This window comes from Malus sylvestris, chromosome 2 (assembly GCF_916048215.2).
Source record: "Malus sylvestris chromosome 2, drMalSylv7.2, whole genome shotgun sequence".
Classification (NCBI taxonomy): Eukaryota; Viridiplantae; Streptophyta; class Magnoliopsida; order Rosales; family Rosaceae; genus Malus; species Malus sylvestris.
In genome coordinates this window covers 3,207,507-3,231,249 of record NC_062261.1, presented here as the reverse complement: position 1 = coordinate 3,231,249, position 23,743 = coordinate 3,207,507, and the positions used below count along the sequence as shown (strand labels likewise).

Genomic DNA, 23,743 nt, shown 5'->3' with positions numbered 1-23,743 from the left:
ATCTCAAGAAGAAGAAAAAAATTCTGAATCCATAACTATGAATTAGATGACTGATGTCTAATCCTAGGAATCTCGCCAATGTTTGATACTAGTGAGATTTCAGCGGTGAACACTGAATAAGGGTTTAAGTAAATGTTTAATTAAATATTAACTGGAATAAGAAAAAGAAAGAAGATTAACAACTAATCTAAAGTTAAAGCTACTGGTCGTGTAAAGCTACGCGCTGGTTTAGCAATATGGAGGCAGATTGTATGCCCTCTTCTTTGGGTGCCCTTCTTATCTTTTCTTATTTGTACGGTCACGGTTAAGTCACGTCAATATTTTATATTTTTATTATTTTTTGTCTTATTATCTCTATAAAAAATTAATATAAAATGTTGAAGTAGTTTAACCGTGATCTCACAAAATATGAGAGGATCGGAAGGGCACCCAAAGAGGAGGACAGACAATCTGCCTCCTTAGCAATATAGGCATCTTCATTTTCATTTTCAGTGGCTGCCACTTGTTGGATTTCAATTCAACGAATTGGAAGGCAACACGATTTCGACATTCCAACACTTGTCACATGCTTGTCGACTTATTTCATCCTTAATTTGGGAACTATAGTCAACGGATTTGGATCATCTCCTGAGCCAATGGAGATGATCCTCCTGACCAACTATAATTATTATAACTTTAAAAGGATTTCTCTGTTTGTAGTTATTGGATAAAAATCCAACAGTCCACAATGGTTGGTTAGGAGGATCCTCTCCATTGGCTCAGGAGAGGATCCAAATTCGTAGTCAACGAGTCCCCCCCCCCCACCCACACCCCGCACTTTGTATAGTTTTATTTACATTTTTTGAAACTTACCATATTATTTACATTAAGGGGTTGAAGCATGAATCAAGTTTTACAATGGCTAGTTATAATAAATTGGTTCAAATTTGTTTTGACAAAAATTGAGCTTAAAATCTCTCACTTATACATAAAAATAATACATTCAGAACGTAGTACTAAGTAACGTCCTGTTTTATTTTACATTTTGAGAGGTGAGTTTAGTAATCCAAGTTGGTTGAAGGATTAATATATTATTAATAATAAAACAGCTTAAGTAATTATTTTTGTTGTCAATAAATGTCTCGACTTCAAAACCACCTTTTTTTCATGAAATACTCACATATTGTATGGGTTTTGTGATTAAAGAGAAGGAAACGAAGGAGATAATGTGAAAACGGCTATATACTTTTTTGTGTTTTTAGAAAATATTTTTGTTGTCCTTGAACAAAAAGTATATTATAAGTCTTTCAAATTTTAAAGGAGGCAAAGATGTGGATTTAGACCCGTTGGCGTGGACAATGTAATCGGCTTCTTTGCAGTCAAAGTTATTCCTCTCCAAGTTTTGAAAGACCGAGTTAGATCATTCGTTAGATTCAATCCATGGTGATAAATTAAGATTACACTTATGCATCCTTAAAGTTTGATAACTTATGTTCACAAAAAAAAAAAAAGTTTGATAACCATATGCCACACAATCATTATATATTAGAAACTTAACTAAGACAAGCTTCTGACATGGCAGATAACGTGATTTATCACATTAATTGTCGTATTAAGTGATTCATAAATGTGATATATAAATAGATGTATATCTATCTTTATTTTGCTCAATAATTAATTTTGCTCAAGTATTGCGTATGTTTGGCAAGATCCCAATAAGAGTTGAAAACTCGAATTCATATGATGTTATCAATTACACAAACTTTTCGTCTAGTTACATCTTTTTCCCTGATGTTTGAGCTTTTTTCTCCCTAATGTTTGAGGCTTCAAATTTCACATTTCAAATATCCTCTTCCTAGAGAAATACTATGATTCTCTAAATCAAATATTTAAGCGATATAACATCTACCAAAAAAATACAAAAAGAGGATTAGGATATACGCTAATTGGATTATCCTAATGGAATTATATATGTATGCACAACAATTAGCACGAATAATTTTTCATAAACCAAAACAAAATATTGTTACGTAACATTACTGTTTCACTTAAATTATATCACGCGTATTTATAACATATTCAATAAGAGATGTGTTATCCACACACCTATTTTTACTTCTCACACATCCCTTGTTAATTTATGTCCGTTGATCTTCTTTATTTCATCTGATCCGATGACCAAAAATTAAAAATATGTGTAAAAAGTAAAAAGAGATGTGTGATATCACATCCTTTCAATAATTCCCTATGTAACTTTTGCTTATAATGCCTACAGAATTTCCTCCAATTTGTACAATTGAAGATGTGGAATTTCTAAAGCATTATGGTAATTTTGGTAATAATGTATGGAAGTCGATTGAGAGAGAGTGACAGAAACTGAATCGGATTGGATGAACCGACAGCCGGCACAAACTTCTATGCTGCTACTGTCAAGCCATGCATGAACCTGACCCCACGTGGACTCTCCTCATTCGCCCCCCTCATGTCATTGAAATAAAGAAAACTAATGAAAATGACTTGAAAATTTTAAGTTTTAATGATAAGGACAAAATAAAGGGTAAAGTGAATAGTACCAGGATTGACTTTTTAGTGTAAAAATTTGGTTTTTCGTTAAAGTGAACAGTACCGGGTGATTTTCGTTAAAGTTTCCTTGAAATAATCAAACAAGGATCCTCGCCGATCCCTTTTCTAAGAATCCTGCAATCTTATTCGTTCATCATACATCGTACGATCATAAATTATTTAAAATTTAAAATTTAAAATTCAAATATAAATAATACCTAACAAAAATCGATCGCATAATATACTATGAACGGATATAATTGCGGAATCGATAGGATCCATAGGAAAGAGATCCGGCGAGATCCTCCTTCGAAATTTTCTACCTCCACTCTTCCTGTTCTCTATGTATGTAACAACAAAGCAAACAACCTGCATAAGTTCACACAGTACTAGCCGGCCGACTGGAAAGCTGATGTCAGCAAATGAAAGCATGGAGTTTAAGGACACTGAGCTCACCTTAGGGTTACCTGGTACGACGTCATTATGATCATCATCGTGTCTTTGGAGTGGCAGCTCGATGAAACGTGGGTTCATGGAGACCGTTGATCAGATTTGCCTACAGAAAAGCTCTACCTGTAGCGGTCCACGTGGCAGTTCATTATCAAGTAGTAGTTCTACAACTACTCCCGCCGTCATCAAAGCCCCAGCTGCAAAGCAAAGATTGGAGAGGACCCATGTCCTTGTTTTAACTTGTCTATGTTGTTTCGTACATGCATAGTTCCGATGTGTCAAATCGTTCAGTTTTAAAATTGTAATCCAAGAATTATATATCCATGTCAAAAGTTGACTAAATCATCATACTTGTTTAGCTTGTCGACATTTTCCTTTCAGCTTTATCTAACGAACTGTGTATTTGGGGTTTTGATATTCAGAGCAAGAATAATTGGGTGGCCGCCGGTAAGATCGATGAGACAGAAGGCGTTGGTGGTGGTGGAGAGCAGCAGAAAGAATGTAAAAGTGAGTGCAGATGGAGCTCCTTATCTGCGTAAACTAGACTTGGAGGAGTACAAAAGTTATCAGGAGCTATTGACAGCCTTAGACCAAATGTTCACTTCTTAACCATATGCCGTGAGTATTATAAAGTTAATTAAGCTAAAATCTAGCTAGCGCTAGTTAATTAACTAGTTGTTATACCAATATAAATTTGTGATACAAGCTCTAATTAATAAATACAAGGTTAGTAATTAATCTGGATAATGTTTTAATTAGGTAAGTATATTGAGGATAGCAATGAGGTTATGAAATCTGCATTGAAAGGAATGGATCAATATGTGCTGACATATGAAGACAAGTATGGAGACTGGATGTTAGTTGGAGACGTCCCTTGGAAGTAAGTTACCAGTACCTACGGGCTCGTATGGAAGTATTTTTAAAAGGACTGGAAGTGCTACATATGCATGTTTGTCACAAATCTGCCAAAACATTTCATATAACTAAAATTAGTTAGTGTTTAAGTATATATGTAGCAAGCCAAGAGTACCATGTGCATGTTAATCCTCATGGTTATATATAGTTGAGTTGGCAAAGTGTTACATAGTAGCGACCCAAATTCAAATCCCCACCAGCCTTCTAAATGGCCAAATCTTTAGCGTTAGTGGAGTTTGGTTAGTGGAACGATCATATAATAAACTGTAATTTTAAATATTATATGATTGATTTTTCATCAACTATAAGAGTCTTGATTAATGTTGTTGCATAAAATAATATAGAGCCATTTCGTGTGACTAGGGTTCGGTCTATTTCTTGTTCATCGTACTTCTATTTTCTTTTCCAGATTTAAGTTTGGTTATGCAATTTGCTTTCATGTGATTTGTCAAACCCTAAACCTATGTATAACCATACGTTTTCTTCTTTGTTTTTTTGTTCCAATTAATTGCAGGATGTTTATAGAATCATGCAAGCGTATTCGGTTGATGAAAAGTTCAGATGCTGTTGGGATAGGTACACCGTACATGGCGTCCTGCACGGTTAAAGTAGAAATAGATAATCCCTTTTAATTTCATTTTATTTATTTCTTCTTTTAAAAGGTAGTCATATAATAATTTGATGTAATCATTTTGCAGCTCCAAGGACTCAGATTCCTTCCTGACCATGGATACAAATAGTACTGCTCATCATGTGCATATATAGATGGAATTCATATCCTGTAGTTCAGAGCAGACGAATTGCGTAATTCAAACTATTCAAAAGAGGGAGAAGAAATTTTGAAGATCATACCCTTGATTTTTATGTGGCGGACCGATAAGATAGACTAATAAAAACCGTAAAATTTAAAATAAATGATCCAAATTACTCAATTTGTTAGCTTCGAACTGTGAAATACAGAGAAAATCTCAATTCAGGTGTCCCTATTTTCCTTGTTAAAGCCATTTCAGTCAGAAAAATAAGAGAGAGGTTAACCTGACTGTACCTTTTCCCCCCCTCTTTTTAGGTGTGTTATTCAGTGAAACTTTGATGGTAATTACAGCTGCACCAGTAAAAGTACTCTGCCCTACTACTTTTACTGCAAATTGATCATTTGGTTAGTAATAATAGCTTCCTTAGTTTATGCCAGAAATGCGCACCAGCTTTTGTTTTTTGGACAATATCATCTTGTCCTTAATAAGTACTTGTACTGAGCCAAAGTCATGTGCATTTTGCTGTTAAATTCTCCCAATTCAATACCTTCATGTAAACTATCTAACCTTTCCGAACTTGGATACAAGAAAACGGACACCGTTCTTACTATTAAGTGTAACTCTCACAATATAAACATTATAATAAAGAAAAATGAGTCATCACATGTAAAGAGCAAAAATATTTTTACGTTCTTAGAATGCAAAGCCATGTTCTACCCAACAGGGGGCCAATTAATTATAGTATCTAGAGTTAATGGAAAATTTAGTGCAAAATCAAGTGTAGTGACGTTCTAAGATTCATATATAAAGTCAACCTCACTTATTATAATAAAATTTTATTGTTGTTATTAGGATGTCATCAGGCAAACATAACTTTGTAAATAAAGTTCACTATAACGGATGAGATTGAAGCTAAATGGAAACAAAGTTATTGTTATGTGAATCATTTGGTCTTCTTTGCTTCTCAAAGCCGATAAGCAAACTCCAACCTTTTATTATTTTAACTTTGCTTTATTTTTGTTTAATACACATTTTTTCTGCTTACCAACTAATTGATGGGCACCCTGTTGGGTAGGACAAGACTTGGCACTATATTTTGTCATTTAGTTATGATGTTGATCCCATAATTTGTCTTGGGGAACAATTGAACAAATCAAAAGATTAACCTTTTGTTAAATTGGCCAACATGCATTATGGTTCCCTTTCTTTTTTAAAATCACCCCTATGGAATTTGAAGAGTGAAATACATTAATAAAAAGGTGGTGCTATCCATATACATTTTTTTACTTCTCACATATTGTCTTAATAAAAGTTACTCTTATAATAATTAAAGCCACGAAGTTCGTACAATGATTAAACGCATTAGGCTCACAGTTAAATTACAAAGCAAGATCTTAAGCCGAGTTATTCAAGTAAGAAAATTGTAACTCAGTTTGTTAATAGAATTTAGTATTATCATCAGAGGTCATGAGTTGGATTCTCTCATTTTATGATAACACTTTATAAAAGTTGAGTTACCTAAATAACCCAACTGGGTTAAAAAGAGTATGTACAATATATGTTGGGGAGTCTATGCCTCATCTAATTATATGTAAGATACTAATGTGAAGGTATCTCAAGTCAATAACGCATGTTCAGACTTACACTATGACATATTCAATATCTGATGCATCAACCCAAATTGCGACTTAAACTTAAAATATATCAGTGCATAAGAGATACGGTCATAATAACATCATTAGAAGAGGTTAGTAGTCCTCTCCATCTACCCCTCTTCTTTGTTTAGGGCTAATCAAACATAAGTAAACCAAATGGACCAACAAAAATATCAGTTAGAAAGGGAACAACACACAAGAGTTGGGTTGGTGCTACTGCTAACATGGTACACAAGAAGGCCGCTTTCGGTGCCCCACAAGTACAATAATAGCAATGCTTTTTACCAAATGAAAATCCAATCCAGATCTTATTCAGCTCAGCCAAGCTCAGCTTAAGGAATATTTCTCAAATAGTTATTTTTGTTCATATAATTTAGTTTCTTTCTTTTTTCTTCTCTACCAACTGAAAGTGTTAAAACTTTATTTTTGTTGGGTGGAGACCGGCGCCTGCAATTCTCAGAAAATGCCACACCGCCTCTTCTTTTCAATCGAGGACCTCGTATTGATCTCGTATTGATCTCCCATGGAAGCCCTCTAGCTTAAGCTTTTGGTCCAACATAAAGGGAGATAGTGGATAAAAACATCATTTTTTTCACAGCCAAACACTGCCTCTCTCTCTCTCTCTTTTTCTCTCTCTCTGCTGCCTGCCTTAGGTTTTTCTTCCCCTTTGTTCTAAAGTAAATTGCTTTTTCATTTCTCACCCAAAATTACATTTTGGGTAGTTTTGTGGATACCATGACCTCCTCCTCTACTCTCATTTGCTAAAAAGGGTCTCTCTGTGTTTTTTACAAGCACACCCAGAAGCTCCAAAACAGGTTTCTCTCTCCTTGAATGTTTGTGTTCAGTTTAGCTAACTTGGGTAGACTTCAAATTCTTGTTCTTGATGAATTTTGTTTGTGCATTGTCTAGATCGTGCCTAAGTTTTCTTTTTCAAGAGGGTTTTATGATAATTGTGATCTGGGGTTGGTGTAGATCTGTGTTATTATTCTGTTTTTGTGCCAGATCTGAGTTTCCATTGTTTGTTGTACCAAAATCTAATAACTTTATAGGCATTTATTATCTTATAATTCGTTGCTAATTAGAGACTTGTTTTTAACTTGTTTCTTTCTGTAGTGTTTGTTTCTTTTGTGGTCAGATTGATGTTCTTCTTTAGTAAGATAGAAGTATTTGTTAGATTTTTATTGGTGTATAAATTTTTCATGTTTTGAATTGATTGCTTTTGAGTTTGATCTGGCGGGTGAAAGATTCAGTTCACTTGCTACTTGTATATGCTTTTGTTCTGGACTTTACTGAAGAAATGCAGTCATGTAGATATTACTCTGATTTGATGATTACTAATAGACAAATTAACAGTCCATGGACTAACTGAAGTTGTCTTCTAAACGGCTTCAATTTCATCGCAAGTTGTGTTCCGCTCAGTCTGTTTTTCGTTTCCCGTTACCACCTACACAGTTGAAGTCTTATATTGCTTTGTTGTGTAATCCCTTTGCGGGACATTGTAGTACTATGATTACACTCCATATATGTGGATGGTTTTGTGGCTGATGTGCCCGAAGATATTATGTTTGAAGGTTTGATGTATTGTGTATTGATTTGATTGCTACAACATTTCGCCATGTTAAATGTTGGTTGGATTATGCAGGGTCCACCATGCTGAAGCAAATCCTAAGCAAACTTCCTCGCAAGTCGTCAAAGTGTGATTCACTAGATTCTATAGGGAGTGATTCTGGCAGCAATACTTCCAATTTGGGGAGTGGGTTCCCATGTACAATTGGTGGGAGTTCTCTTACAAGCAAATTAAATGTTGTCAAGCGGGTGTCTTCAGCAGTTTTCCCATCAAGCATTGCAGCTGGAGCTGAGGCAGTGGAGCCCCATTTATCCTTCAAGGAGGTTTCAAACCCACAGAAGCATAATCTATTTATCAGCAAGCTGAACCTTTGCTGTGAGTTCGTTGATTCCAGCGATCCAGTTAAGCAAGATCTCAAACGTGAAACATTAATAGAACTTGTTGATTATGTTTCTTCTGGGACTGTGAAGTTCACTGAACCAACAATTTCTGCAGTGTGTAAAATGTGTGCAGTCAACCTATTTAGAGTTTTCCCACCTAAGTATCGATCTAATTTTACTGGGGGTGAAACAGAAGATGAAGAACCAATGTTTGATCCTGCTTGGTCATATCTGCAAATTGTGTATGATCTTCTGGTTCGGTTTATCAGTTATAGTTCACTTGATGTAAAGGTGGCAAAAAAGCATGTGGATCACTCTTTTATCGTAAAATTACTTGACCTCTTTGACTCTGAGGACCCAAGAGAAAGAGATTGTTTAAAAACCATTCTGCATAGGATTTATGGAAAGTTCATGGTACACAGACCATTTATTCGGAAAGCTGTCAGCAATATCATATATCGTTTTGTTTTCGAAACTGAAAGGCATAATGGAATTTCTGAGCTGTTGGAGATATTTGGAAGTGTAATTAGTGGGTTTGCTTTGCCACTGAAGGAGGAACACAAGATATTTTTGTGGAGGGCTCTGATTCCTCTACACAAACCAAAGTCCGTGGGTATTTATCATCAGCAGTTGACATATTGTGTTGTACAGTTTATAGATAAGGATCCGAAATTGGCAAGTACTGTAATAAAGGGGTTGTTGAAGTACTGGCCTGTAACAAATAGCCAGAAGGAGTTGATGTTTTTAAGCGAGTTAGAAGAGGTTTTGGAAATGACTAGCATGGACGAGTTTCAAAGGATCATGGTTCCCCTGTTCCGGCGGATAAGATGCTGCCTCAATAGTTTTCATTACCAGGTAATATTCTACTGCATAAACTGGAACCCCCTGTTTGACTGAAAATTTGCTTGCTTGATCGTAAAGAACTATACGTTAGCATGATCTAGATCATTCAACTGATGATGCTTCTAAACAATAACACATTTTTTTGTTTTAGGTGGCTGAACGAGCCCACTTGCTGTGGAACAATGAACACATCCTTAACCTTGTCGCACATAACCGCCAGGTGATCTTGCCGCTTGTCTTCCCAGCTATTGAGCGAAACACCCAACACCACTGGAATCAAGCGGTGCTGAACCTGACCCTGAATATGAAGAAGACATTTTGCGATATGGATGAGGAGCTGGTAATTGCCTGCCAATGTAAGTTGGAGGAGGAAAATTTAAGGTCAAGCGCTGCAGCTGAGAAGCGAAGGTTAACATGGGAACGCTTGGAAACTGCGGCCGGGGTCCAACCTGTAGCCTGTAACTTTTTATCTCCTATAAAACCTCCTGCTTACCATGTTGTCTGCTAATTTCTTAAGTAACAGAACTTGGCATGCATAGTTTGACAGCTCTAATGGAGTATCAAAATTTGGTTCTGAACTGGACCAGAGATAACAAACGGTGCAGATTGTGTTAGTGCTTGGATGTTGTACTTCTGAGTTGTACTTCTAAGTTGTATTGATAGATGATCCTGCTGCGCTGAAGATTCGTTAAAGGACCGTTTTGCTTGCCGTGTGTTATGTTTGTTGACACATCTTGTATCTTTACAGAAGGGTTGGTTTGTTGTGGCCTATCTTTTGTAAGTTGTATTTCTTCTTGTCTCCCTGTTGAGTAGATAGTGATCATGTTTAAAGCCATCCGCTTTGCAATGTCAAGGATTTGTATAGCTAAATCAATGTCCTCCCCATTTCATTTTTTTTTTTTGGGACAAACATGTTTGACCTTGGATAGCATGGATTCACATGTACTAGGTGAAGTTCATAAATCTAAATGTTGTTGATATGATGACTTTTGGAACAACTTTTGACTCGTATTATTATGTCGGTGTTTTGGTCTTGCTTGTGTTGATCAATTTTGAGTTTAAAGTTATTTTTCTGCTAAAAAGAGTTGATCTACGTACTTGAGAAATTTTGGTAGGGTTGACTGATTAGGATAACTTTCACATGGAACAAGATCACATACAAACGGTCAAAATTTCAATAGGACTATCTGACTAGGCAACTCTTGCACCGGTTGAAGATCATGGGATCGAGTAAGACCAAATTATACGCCATCCCTTAATATTTTGAGAGGTGCTTTGTGGATGACGTGGTCGGACTGCGTTACCCATATTTTTCTGTCTGCTAACCCATGTTAGAATCATACAATTGTAATACATGAAAGAATAAAAAGAGAGAAGGTGTGGTAGTCTCGTCTTAATATTGATAAAGAAATCAGTGATTTCTTGTGAATATGAATCACGGGAAGCCCTGATGATGGTGTCATGACTCAACCATTGGAATCTGACTTCACATCTCCATTTGGACGGTGACCACACATGGCCTGCACGTATGTACCCACATGTGTATACGTATATACACACCTATGTATACATATATATATATATATATGCACGTAAACATGTATGTACGTATGTTTATATGTATGCTGTTGAGAATGTAAATTTCACGTTGGCGAATTAAAGGATCTTGCATGTCCTCATAAAGAGTTGGGCTACCTCCAATATTTCTAATTGGTTTATTTACCTCAACTTTCTCTAAACTTTTTTTATGGTATCAGAGCATGTTACTCACGTGTTGAGTCACATCTTGCTTGCTCGGTTGCTCCCACTTTACCCAAGTGTGCTGTCATGTGCTAGGCTTAAATGACCCCACACAGAAAGGAGTGTTGAGAATGTGAATTACACAACGAAGATTAAGCGATTTTGTCAGTACTTGTAAAGAGTTAGACTGCCCACTTCTGTGGTGGGATAGAATCTCAGCTTCATTCCCTCACTCACCTGTCAACCACTGATTTTGTAATGGAAGCTCATAAAAATGATTGGTGGATACATTTAATACCAAATTTGAGTGGTTGCAAATCACACACAGCTTTTATCATTCAGTATTTCTATCAAATTTGTAAGCCTAAAAAAGAAGAGAGTTGCACAGAAAAATCAGCACTCAGTCTATTTATCTGTTTCTTAATTTGTGGTGGGAGGAGGAAGAAGAGAAAATGTATGCACCACCGGGGCACCAAGAAATGTCGCCGGTTGATCACGTTCGACGGCGCCACGAGGAGAAGGGGTGCCTCTATGCTTGGTTAGTATGATTGAAATTTTTACAGTTTTTACTTATATATGTGTCCTCGATTATCCTTTTAATTTCGTTTTGTGATCTGTGAATTTCGGTGCAGTTTGTTTGCAGCTTGCTGTTGTTTCTGCTGCTATGAGACTTGTGAGTGCTGTTTAGATGTACTCTGTTGTTGCTGCACTTGATTTGTCATCTTTTATTTGGAGATGGAGACTTGGAGTCTCCGCTCTTTAGAAAGGAGGTTCTGAGTTTCAAATTTTATGGATGACGGGTTGTAATAAAAATAAAAAGAATCGGAGATTAGATTTCTCATGAATAAATAATGTAATAAACTAGCCTAGGCTCTAGAGAACCCTTAAATTTGAGCTCATATAAATATATATAAAAAATGCTACTCTAGTTATATTTTATACGTCATGTTTGTGCCAGTTTAGATTCTTTTCAAATTTCGCAGTTCAAAGTCGACAAACCGCGTAATTTGGATCGTTTAAAAGAGGGAGAATGATCTAAACGTTTGAATTTTGTGAGGTGGGTGAGTAAGATAGACTAATAGGGGCCGTAAGATTCAAAATGAGTGATTCGAATTACTTGATTCATCGGCTTGGGACTTCAAGATCCGGCGAGGATCTCGATTCCATTTGTACCACCTCTCTAACATTTTTTTGTTATTTTTTATTTATTGTAGTTTGTCTTTCCCCAGTCTATTTTTTCTTCAATCCACTCGGTCATCTGTTCTACATCAGTTAATTACACTAGAGAAGGAGAAGCTCTTGAACAACAAATAATTAATTAGATTTGACATTAAACTAGTGCCAAAACAACTGCATTAATTCACCTTCAAGTTTCGAAAGTACATAATAACGATACTAGATTACATAATCAACAAACAAATTAATTAACAGCATATATGCTGTAATTATAACGAAATTAAGAAGCCAGCACAGTTGAGTGTCATTCGAAGAGTTTCTTGACAAGTTTTCTGGTTGTGTGCCTCTCTCCTGTGTACGATTTCCCAACGCCACTAAAAATGACTTTAGCTCCAGATAAGTACGCCGTCGCCAGCACAGTTGCAACCTACACAATGCATGGTCAAATTCAGTCATTGATTCACACAACGCATAATCATAGGACTTAATAATTTTTTCTGAAAATATGACCTTAGTCCCTGAAATTTAATTTTCTCCACATAAAACCCGTCATAAGTTTTTTACTCAAATAAAACCCATTAACTAGATTCCACATCAACAAATTCATTAATTATATATGACTTTACACATTTAAAAAATTTTGATGCCCAAAATACCCCTATTTGAATGTTTGATGTACACAATTAGTTCCATATAGATTGTAGGGGAGAATTAATGATTTTACGAAAATAATAAATAATAAATTGATTGCCTAATATATAATAACAACAAAACATGCTTAATATATGTAATAATACATGCTTAGTTAAGTCAACAAATTATATTTTACATATAAATGTAGGTAAATTATTTCACACACATATATAACAAAATAAAAATAAAAATAAAAATGCCTGGTATACGTAAAAATTCATGCAAAATAATTTACCTACAAAAAATGTTATTTGATTTAGTGCACCTACTATTCAAAATTTAAAATGTTAGATTGCTTAAAAAAAGCAAAATAATTTCCCCACTAAATGTAAAAACATGCAAAATAATTTACCTACATAATAAAGCAAACCAAATGTATGCAAAATAATGTACCTACATAAAAAATATTATTATTTTATTCAATACTATTTTACTTATTATTTTGTACATATAATAATAAAATGTGCCCAATATATATGATGATACATACAAAATAATATACCTACAAAATATATGTTATTTGCTCATCATAAATTTACATATGGGTAGATTAATTAGTATAATATGTTTGATCATATATGTAGTATTGTACATACATACGTATATATATAGAGCTTGTGGTAGTACTAGATGCATTTGAACGTATATATATGTGTGTGTGTGTGTGTTAGGGGTAATAATATGCAATAAATTATTTGTTCATTGTAATTAAGGTGAGTAATAATATTTATTGATTTATTTTGAATGTTGTGGTACAAGTTGTAAATATTTTGTATTAATAGGTCAATTACTTTCCTACATGGCAATCACTTTTAAATTTGGGTTTTATTTGAATGTTTATAATTAGGTGGGTTTTTATATAGGAAATAAGAGTTACATGGGTCTATATCTAAAGAACCCTAATTTTTTACATGACCTGTTAACCCGACACGAAATCATATGATACGAAAATAACAGGTTTTGGATCAACTTGTTAACGAGTTAATATACGAAAATCATATGATACTCACAAGAATAATATAACGTGGGCATATCCTTTTTTCTTCAATCTTCTCCAAAACGCCCATCTGTTTTAGATTTGAACCTATATATGTATGAGAAATTTTTAGTGTGCCGGAAATACAGCCTGATAAACTAGGTGTTACAATACAAGTGGTAGGATACTTGAAAAAAAATTTCAACTATTTGTACTATGACATTTAGTGTGTTTCCAGCAAATTGAAAAATCTCTCTGCATATATGGTGTGGTGCTTACGGTGTACCTTAATTGCCAACATGCAAATTAAAATAAATAAAACAAAACAAAACAAATCTTTACTATATTGGATACAATATCGAACGTGATTGATATCTAGCAAAAATCATAGTTTCTTTTATAATTCAACCATATATCATTTTCCATTGTAATCTTTTCATATTCTAGACCACGATCTTCCTACACTAAATTAAGCTGGCAAAATCTTTGGTCAACCGGTTGCATTTTTAGTAGTATTAATTGTTTTTTTACGTGATAAGACACATAAAAAAGAGATACACATGATTGCATCTAAGGTAAATGAACTTTTTGGTGCCAATTCTTTCGAAATTCATCCATTTTAGTGAAATTAGTTCGCCACACCAGAGGAAAGACTGATTAACTCCAACCTAATAACTCCCAAGACAAAATCAGTTACAGCCACACATAAAAAATTGTAAGATTAAGGCAAGTTGGGTCTAGGATTAAGGCCAATATACATACAATGTGATCACAAGTGTGAACAAAATCAGATTTCAATGGAGCACGTTTTGCAGCTGAAAATTCTACAACGCTGCTCGCGAGCCATCTAGAAGTATCAGTTCCTCAAACCACACTTATCAGTAGGTTGGCATTTACTGAATCCTTTATCCAAATCATAGTTTACAATGATAGGGACTATCATTATCGTGCCGGCCTGCATGAATCAGTTTCGAATTGCATCAACACCATCTTGACTGATAATGGAAAGATATTTGGTTGAGCAGGTCGATCTCAAAAAACATGATTGCCGGCAATGGAAGTGAGGATTGTTGTCAGCAGTATTGAAACAACATTCACAGCATTGTTGTCAAGAAAGTTAAGACCTGAGATTTTCTTAACTTTTGGCCAACAACCTAGAGAAACAAAAGAAGTCAGAATGACATTAGTTAGGCAGATTCAATTGTTGCCATAAATATGATAATGTTAGATTTGCGTATTATATCTTTAACGCACCTTCTATCGAACAGTGCAGAATCCACTGAATTGCAGCGTTGTTCCCAAAAGAGAATCGATGACACTACCGCCTAGTCCGGCAAGAGTAGAAATAGGTATCACAAACAACTGCTTCAGTGCTACATCATATGCGCATTTTGTAGTGAGAAATCCAAAAACCACAAATGTCAGTACGATAACAGAGCCCGCAGCTGCCAGTAGTCCTGCTTTTGTTACTCCGCCATTGGTACCCTTCTGAACAGGCTGCCAATACAATGTGGAAACCCAACATAGTATCCATAGTCCATGTATTCAAGCAGCCAGATAATTTCATTTTGCTCAAGCTTGACCAATACATTCCCCAAAACTCTATAAATCCCAATCATGACAGAACAAATACTTGATACCCTTGTCTATAAGGCGACCGGTATTCTTTAGAACAGTTCAAGGTCCGGCCTATTTTCTACGACGTTAGTCGGATAACTTATACACTCCAAATCGTCGGTATTAATTAGTTGGATCGCTGAAAACAAAATCAAGCTGACTCTTTTTCCATCTCTCTTCCTAGTTTTAAATTGTGAAACTCAGTGCCATAAATGTTCTTCAATCTCCTTTTGAGGAAGTAAATGAACATGATAATTTTTGATGAATTGAGTTTTTAATCCGGTATTACATCAAACGCCCGATTAAATAGGCAGTACGATTAAATAGTCAGTATTATCCGATGACAAATTATCCTATCCGACTGAAATAGTCAGTACAGTCCGAGCTGCCAAACGAGGTCTTAATGTTTTCTGGCGGCCTAGAGTGATTATATGGGTAATAGTAGGAAGATTAAATTTGTACACAAATTTACAAATTTCCAATAAGAATGAGCATTATCAATTCTTGAGTAATAACCTAATCACCAATTTTTATATCATTTAGTTTATAAAATTTTGTTCATAAATTTAGTTTCACTAACACTATCTATATACATATACATATGAATAATGACTTGTTACCCTAGTTGTGACGGTATTTCAAGACTAGTCACACGTTGACATCATGCAATGTAAAGGTAGGGAAAGCCGCGACAGTATTTCAAGACTAACCACGAACTGACCCTCTGACATCCTGCAATGTGATGGTCGGTGAAAGGGGACTTATGTTTATTAGGATTGTTTATGCCAGCTAGGATTATAGTCTCACTTCTGAAGTTAAAATTATCTCATATCTGAATAATCAATTATCGTTCTCAAATATGACTTCTTATGTAAGTAAACATGCTTTTATTTTTAATGGGATCCTTCTCAGATTCTCTTTGTGAGAATCTTCTCTGGATTCTTTTTGTGAGGATTTCAGGAATCCTTTACTCGTGTTCGTTTATCATATATCATACAGTTAGTTTTTGTCAAGTACTGGTTCTATTCAATTTTAAATAATAAAGCATTACAATGATTTATGATCGCATGATTTACGATGAACGGATACGATTAGAGGATCCTCTAGATCCTTACAAAGAGGATCCTTTATTTCAAGATGTACTGTAAAAAAGAGATGTTAAATAGAAAGCAGTGCATTATCGATACATAAACCGCCATATTTGTGCTCGCGTAAGTAAGTTTTTCACCTAATACCATCTCCAACCCATGAGATAAAACTTAAAATATAAGCTTTAAAAGACCCCCAAACCATCTCCAACCATGAGCTAAAATAAGGCATGGAAGAAAATATATCTCTGGACTAGATTCTCCCAGGATTTAAACCTGATTTAAATTATTCTAGACCCACCAAACTATTATATTTCAAACTTTTTTGTTTTTTTACTTATAATTTAACGGCTATGTTCAAATGGTTTTAATTACTTATCGGAATTTAAATATTTTTAAATTAAAATGTTCATAAAAATAAATTAGAATAATCTACATAAATTTTATTTTTAAAAAAAATTACCAAAAACAAAAAGTTAAACTAAAATCATTATTTAATAATTTAACGGCTATGAGCGTGTTGCAAATACTATTTACCACGAACTTCTGACGGCAAGTAACGCGTCGCAAATAATTGCCACCAGGTTTATTTTTTTAAATATTGGGCGTCAAATTGGACGCCAATGACATTATTTTTAACAGCTTCAACAAAAAAATTTCATGTGAAATTGTACTACAGGTTCCAAACTAAAATGAAATTCAAATCAATGGTACAATTCATAATTTACAAAATGAAAAACATTTATTTGAAATCATTGAGATTGTAATGTATTTCATTTAGAGTAATTAAACACATACATGATTAGACATTTATATAGTCTATAATACTACATCAGACCAGTGCTTCTCTGTCAGACCTAGCAAGAGATCCCCTTGAGTTTTCTTCCTTCTAAACTTTATGCCTCTCCTCTTCATCTTCCAGTCTCTGTAGTTGACAAGAATTTACTACCACAAAAATGATATCAATAATGACAAAGGAACAAAAGTAACTTGCAGACCATTGATACAACTACAACAAACGGCACAACGCCAGCATTTGTATAATTACTTTCATAAGAACAATTTCAGTACCACGGATACAACTATAACTGAGCTAATAACCCGATGTCATATCAAGAAATGGAACTCAACCTTGAAATTTTATGTATTACCTGTTATAGTGGAATTTTGATGCAACTCGTCCCAGGAACATCTGATTTCACTCGACCTTAGCAGTAGCTTTTACCCAACCAAGCCAATTTCTAGGGAAAGAGGAACAAAATAAGGGGAAAAACACAAGAAACAAAGATGGAGGGGAACAGTAAGACACCAGTTTATAACATAGATCAGCCTTTTATACAGACCAAGTTATTACAGCAAAACAACACGAAAGTAGCTACATTTCTTAAAGATAAATAGTGGAGTAATTCTTAATGTAATAATAGAATTAATGGTCTAACATACATGAATCAGTAGAAGAAGCTGACTACAAACACATGATGGTTGAAGGTGGATGATATCATAACACAGTGAAATATTTAAACCATATCCAGACCAAATCAAACATCATTTACTGGATTCTACTCAGACAACTCACTTCAAAAGGTGGTGGCCATTCTAACAAAACGAACTCAATTAACCCAACATCTTAGTAAGTTATTAATCAGAAATATTAAAAGATACAGAGCAAATTAATGCATGGCATTTATGTATGCAAGGAATACATAATCGTTTCTTCTTACACTCTTTGCGGCGAATTTGAGCAATTTTGTTAACTAATGACATAAACATAGATTTTAATACAACAGTCACAACAAATGACAACATAAACATAGAATACCAGTTCTGTATGCATACCAGATCAATTACATTATAAATCACAACATTGACAACAAATGACATAAACATGGAATTTACAAATTATTTACTTTCTTGGACTGCTTATTTACTTTTCTTTCTTCCTACTTCGTACGATCCTTTATGGACCTAAGAAAATAACCTACTCTCTTGCTTCTTCGCAAACCTTTCTCTGTATCCATGTCATCAGAATGCCCCACTTCATCTTCTACCTTTAAACTACACCCCATCCTCACTTTTCTTAGAGGCCCGCTTTCCATTTTCTCCTCCGTCTTGCTCTTATTTCGACTCATCATTCACCATTCCTTTGCAAACAGTTCTTCCCTTTTCCTCTACAAATCTCACCTTTTTCTGACCACTCCGTGATTCTTCACAAAAGCACCGCCATAATCTCTACATTCATCAATGCTTTCTTCCTCATCCTTCTCCAATTAATCCACCCTCAAATTTCTGCTTCTCTTGCTAATTGAGTCACCAGTGCCATTAAAGAATAAATAAACAAAACCAAGCCAGCATACTTCTTTGACTAGCTCGAATTACAAAAAATCCTCCAACAATATTAGCAATTAATGATGAAATTGAACATAGAAAAGACAAAAAAAAAAAAAAAAAAAACCCTAAACACCAGGAGAACTAATGGAGAAAAGATAAGACTGGAATTTGCGGACAAATGATGAAACAACACCAAGAAAAAACAAATTAGAAGATAATTCCTCAAATAATCTTACCGAATGAGAAGGGATGAGGTTGAATTCGAATTTCTAGCAGCAAAAAGAAAAAAACTGAGAGATGACAAAAAAATATTAGGGTTAGGGAAAGGGGAGATTTGAGAGAGGAACAAGAAACATAAATCCTTACCTGGTTCAATTGTGTCTCAGCATCAGTGGTTGTGGCAAGACTGGCAAAGAAGGATCTATGCTTTGAAGAGAGGGAGATAAGTGGAGAACGAGAACGAGAGAGTCGGAGAGCGAGAGGGAGATGAGAGCGTGCAGTTGTGTTTTTTTTCTTCTACTTATTCACAACAGAGGTGTGTGAGACGAAACTTAAGGTGGGTTTGGTATTGCTGTATTTTGAAAAAAAACTGATGTAAGATTAAGCAGTTGTGAAATAAATCAGAAGAGTGTTTGGTAAATTTTTTTGTAAAAGTGCTTTTGGAAAAAAAAGCAGTCTGATAGTGGGTCTTTTCATTAAAGGAGCATTGTAGCTCCGTGTGCTTTGAAAAAAAACCAGTTTTCCAAATCTGCAAATAGCAGCTTCAGCTTTTTTCTTTGATTTCAGCTTATTTTCACAGCAGCTTCCAAAATAAGTTTTTTTTTTCAGTTTACCAAACACCTAAAACCCTTACAGTTTTTTTTTCATGAGTGCTTTTTTTTAAGCACCTAACTCCCAAACCACCCTTTATTCCTTTCGCAAACAACAGAGCGCCAAAGTTTTAGCGCGCAGAACATAATGAAATTTAATAGTTAATGCGAGGGCCACATCGCGTCGTAGAAAATGTGTCGCAATTACCATACGCTCTTGTAGCACAAACAATACAGTTCCAATCCTTGACAAATATTGCAAAAGTTTACATTTTTTTAGCATTAACTACTATAAACTTGGAAGTTGGAACTACAACGTGCTTCAACAATCTGACTGAAACCTAATCACTATGAGCCTCTCTACCTATACACAGGAACTGCAACTAGAATTATCAGTTCTTGGCCAGCAGTAGTTACCAACTTGCCATTCATCACCATCGTAAGTTATCACTTCTCAACTTAATTAATTGTTAAGACAACGTTAAAGGCATAGCTAATAGTCCAATAAAAACGGTTTTCAGTGATGATTATCCGATTACAAAAGCGACACATACGCTTTAACTTTCGCATCTCTCTAAAACTACAATCCTGGTAAAATCTTGGTTTATGCAAGAGAATGCTCATTAACTCTGAATAAATTTTGGCAGCCAATCACGAAACCTTGAATCCAGATAGTATTATTCGTAAAGTAATTTTCACAGAGCAGTATCAAACACAAACCTTACGCAGAATAATGCACTTCTCTGGGCAAGAGTAGAACAAAAGATGTAAAGTGATTGACCAGCAGCCACATCAAGCCGCCAACTACTCGAATTCCTCACAAAATCTTCCACACTGCTTTTAGTAACTCTTACCCAAGCTATCTGATGATAAACAAACACAAGCGAAATACCACATCCACATTTTTCTTTCTCTTTATCTATTTTCTCAACAACCAAATAGAAAACAAGAAAAATTAACGAGAAATACAGAGAGGTGTGATTCACCAGGAGGACTTTGGGGCCGAGGAGGTATTGGTTCCTCTTTTGTGAAAATGAGGGCCAATGACCTAAAACTAACGCCTACAATGTAACGGACAACTGACAAGGGCAGGCCCATGTGTAGCCTTAAAGGTTGATATATTGATCTTATTGGGCGTATAACACACGCAATAACTTCACAGGCTACCTTAGTTCCTGTAACTAAGTTCTTTCCAATTTCTTCAATTGACTTTCCCACTCTGCTATGGTTCTTTTAAACAAAAATGAACCTAAAACTTCAAGGGCTAGTGGCAAACGTCCACAATAAGAAACAAACCTTTTTTGAGAGTTCAAGATATTCTTCGTTAGGCCATCTATTTCCAAAGGCTTGCGAACTAAAGAGCTCCAAAGCTGCTCCATTATTCAATTTCTGAGCCGGATATACTTTTTCCACATTTAGTAGTAGACGTTCATCTCATGTTGTGAAATTACTATTGGTCCACCAAGCTCCGGAAAGACTACGCTACTATTGGCTCTTGCCGGACGCTGGGAACCGGTTAGCAAGTAACTCCATTACTCTTTTGAGTTTTTATGTTGTGAAATGACTGCATTTTTCAGATTTAGTGACAGATTTTCTACTAGTTGCTCGCCCCGTTTGACATTTCCTTTTGCTCATTTGTACTTTGATTATTTCGAAGATGTTAGGGAAGGTCACGTATATTGGACATGGCTTGAAAGAGTTTGTCCCTCAGCGGACATCTGCCTATGTCAGCCAACAGGATTGGGATGCGGCAGAGATGACTGTAAGGGAAACTCTTGAGTTCGCAGGACGATGTCAAGGTGTTGGAACCAAGTATGATAAGCTTTGCGAGGTAACATGTTTGTGTATGAATCGTTCTTGTTTATATGCTGACTTGTCATGTCATCATAGGTATGTTAGTAGAGCTTGCAAGAAGAGAAAAGTGCGCGGGGATAATACCCGACGAAGATCTTGACATATTCATGAAGGTACTTGCACTTGTTAGATTATGTCAATTCCATTGTATATGAAATGATTGCTGACACAATTTCTTTTCCAGTCATTAGCTCTTGAGGGGGGGAAGGCGATAAGCCTTGTGGTGGAGTACACAACAAGGAACGTCATTGATGCAATATTTTCGTAAGGCGAAGTCGCTTTACCTGACGGATTAACTTCCGTCTGCCTTAAAGCATCTCAAATGGGAGTCCCTATTTAGGGACTCCCACAATCACCCTTGAGTACTCATCTAAGGACTTAAAAAGAATCTTTGTGTCTCTAAAGAATATTAAAATCCCTAAATTTGAGGTTTTACAATTTTATGTGATAATTTGATTAGGTGCACATTTTTTGTTTATGTTAACATTTTGAATTAATTTAACATTACATTTCATAAAATATTTTTGCGAACATTTTAGCAAAAAAAAAAAAAATTAATTCTGACAACAATTTTTTTCTTTACAAAAACGTAACTAGAATTAGTGAATTGAGTACGAGAGAACTGAGTAGAGGAGATGAAGTTGTGGTAAATTTTTGGTTAGATAATTTGATATTTATAGGAATGATGAGAGAACAACATGAGAGAGAGACCCAAATTGAAACTGTTAACCTTTCAAAGAGAAAAAAAAAAGAAAATTTGAAAACCAACATGAGAGAGTAACCTAAATTAAAACGGTTATTTAATTGGAACCGTTGATCTTTTAATGGTAAAAAAAAATTGAAAAACAAGAATCAATTTGGACCTTCATTTTAAACGGTTGAAAAGGAGAAAAAAAAAGACAAGGCCATGTGATTGGGATCCACACCTACCTTTCCACTTAAATTGTCCTATTAGGTCCACTATTTCAGTCCCTATAGAGTCCTTTATATGTGGGTACATACACCAAATATCTGGTGAGTCCCTATGCTTTAAGAACTCACTTTCCAATCCATTTTTGTCCCTATATTTGTTTTATACAGTGGTTGTCCCTATATAATTTAAACGTTGTATTCCATTGAATATGACTAAGAGCAAGTGCAGCACGATCGTAGGTAACGGTAACAAACTCTATTGCACTTACAAAACAAGTATCTATCATAACATAACGAGAAAAAACTCTAGTAAATCAGTGCAAATGTAGCTAAACCACCAAAATTCTTATATTGGAAGCTACGGTTTCACCATCACCGTATACATATCACGAACAAAAATTACTTAGACAAAGTTAAGTGTGATGAGAATAAAAGAAATGACAAGGTTTTTCGACTCTTATGTTTGTCGAGACCTATATGATATAGACAATGATTTCACGCCATTGAAATTGGCTGACCAAAATCGATATTTTGGGCTCTTGTGTTAGAACTTAAAAATGTATATAATCGTACAACGTGGATAATGTAAGGTTTATAATTGGGCTACAAATCTATTCATTTTTTAAATGTAAATGGGTACCTTGGGTAGTGTTGGATTATCAAGAAATTGGTTATGGAGGGTGAAACACTGTCTCATGTCAATTACTCTTATTTGGTTTATCTAAATTAGTCATATGGCCACACGTTATTCGTGTATAATTAAATTTGTCTATTATTTTTGTTCAAAAAAAAATTTTTGTCTATTATTTTATTATAAATATTTATCAACTTTTTTTTGATGTAAAATGAAAACTTTTTAAAAAAAAAAGTTGGGCGTAGAAAAAGAGGAGGGTGTCAAAGTGAAGAGATTTTTCAATGTGACTGGTACACAGGATGGTACATAACGTGTCAATGTACAAATAGTGGGACATGTGTGTTAAAAAGTTAATGACTTAAAAAATACAATTTTCCATCACTTATATAAAAATACGTGGTGTACCACTCGTGTTCCGGTCACAATGAAAAATTTCTCATCAAAATGGGAGACGTGGGGTTAAAACTTTCTTAATATTTTTATTTAGTTTTTAGTTTTGAATAGGATGTGCTATGTTTACATGGATGTGAGGTTTGGGTAAAAAAAACATCAAAATTTGTGGTGCATGTAATTTCTTAATTTTCCATGTTTTTTTTATTTTTGTTCAATTCTGATTACAAGGTTAGAATGATAATTTTCTAAAATTTTGATTAACAAGCAAGATTTTATTAATAGGTAGTTTAAATTTATCTTTTTAACTCTGCTCATGAAACATCGTTTTAGAGGGTACTAGAAATATTGCTCGCGCGTTGCTGCGAGATTAAAAACCACATGAAAAAATATGTTTCAAAAGAATAAAAGATTGTTACAAAT

At 34.8% G+C, this 23,743-nt stretch overlaps 2 protein-coding genes, 1 long non-coding RNA gene and 1 pseudogene across 8 annotated transcripts in view; 2 read left to right on the top strand and 2 right to left on the bottom strand.

Moving 5' to 3' along the window:
* Positions 1-2,953: 2,953 nt before the first annotated feature.
* On the top strand, positions 2,954-4,630 carry LOC126593961 (auxin-responsive protein IAA1-like; annotated as a pseudogene).
* Positions 4,631-6,624: 1,994 nt separating this feature from the next.
* On the top strand, positions 6,625-10,101 carry LOC126593943 (serine/threonine protein phosphatase 2A 57 kDa regulatory subunit B' kappa isoform-like). The gene is made up of 3 exons (XM_050260123.1): positions 6,625-7,128; positions 7,956-9,115; positions 9,255-10,101. Exons 2-3 carry the CDS (start codon positions 7,964-7,966, stop codon positions 9,609-9,611), a joined length of 1,509 nt encoding a protein of 502 aa, XP_050116080.1. The 5' UTR covers positions 6,625-7,128; positions 7,956-7,963; the 3' UTR covers positions 9,612-10,101.
* Positions 10,102-17,116: 7,015 nt separating this feature from the next.
* On the bottom strand, positions 17,117-19,269 carry LOC126593986 (uncharacterized). Of its 6 annotated transcripts, none has more exons than XR_007613094.1 (5): positions 19,088-19,269; positions 18,958-19,011; positions 18,301-18,759; positions 17,545-17,634; positions 17,117-17,318 (listed from the first exon to the last, which is right to left on the bottom strand). It is a non-coding gene; the product is annotated as an uncharacterized LOC126593986 (long non-coding RNA). The 6 variants fall into 6 exon arrangements; XR_007613096.1 differs by having other exon boundaries at positions 18,301-18,691; XR_007613095.1 differs by having other exon boundaries at positions 18,958-18,990.
* A 459-nt stretch (positions 19,270-19,728) lies between these two features.
* Positions 19,729-23,743, bottom strand: part of LOC126593974 (uncharacterized) — a 32,183-nt gene continuing 28,168 nt past the window's right edge. The window contains exon 2 of the mRNA XM_050260163.1: positions 19,729-20,393. Coding sequence (XP_050116120.1) covers positions 20,226-20,393 — 168 coding nt within the window. The 3' untranslated portion in view covers positions 19,729-20,225. The remainder of the gene's footprint in view (positions 20,394-23,743) is intronic.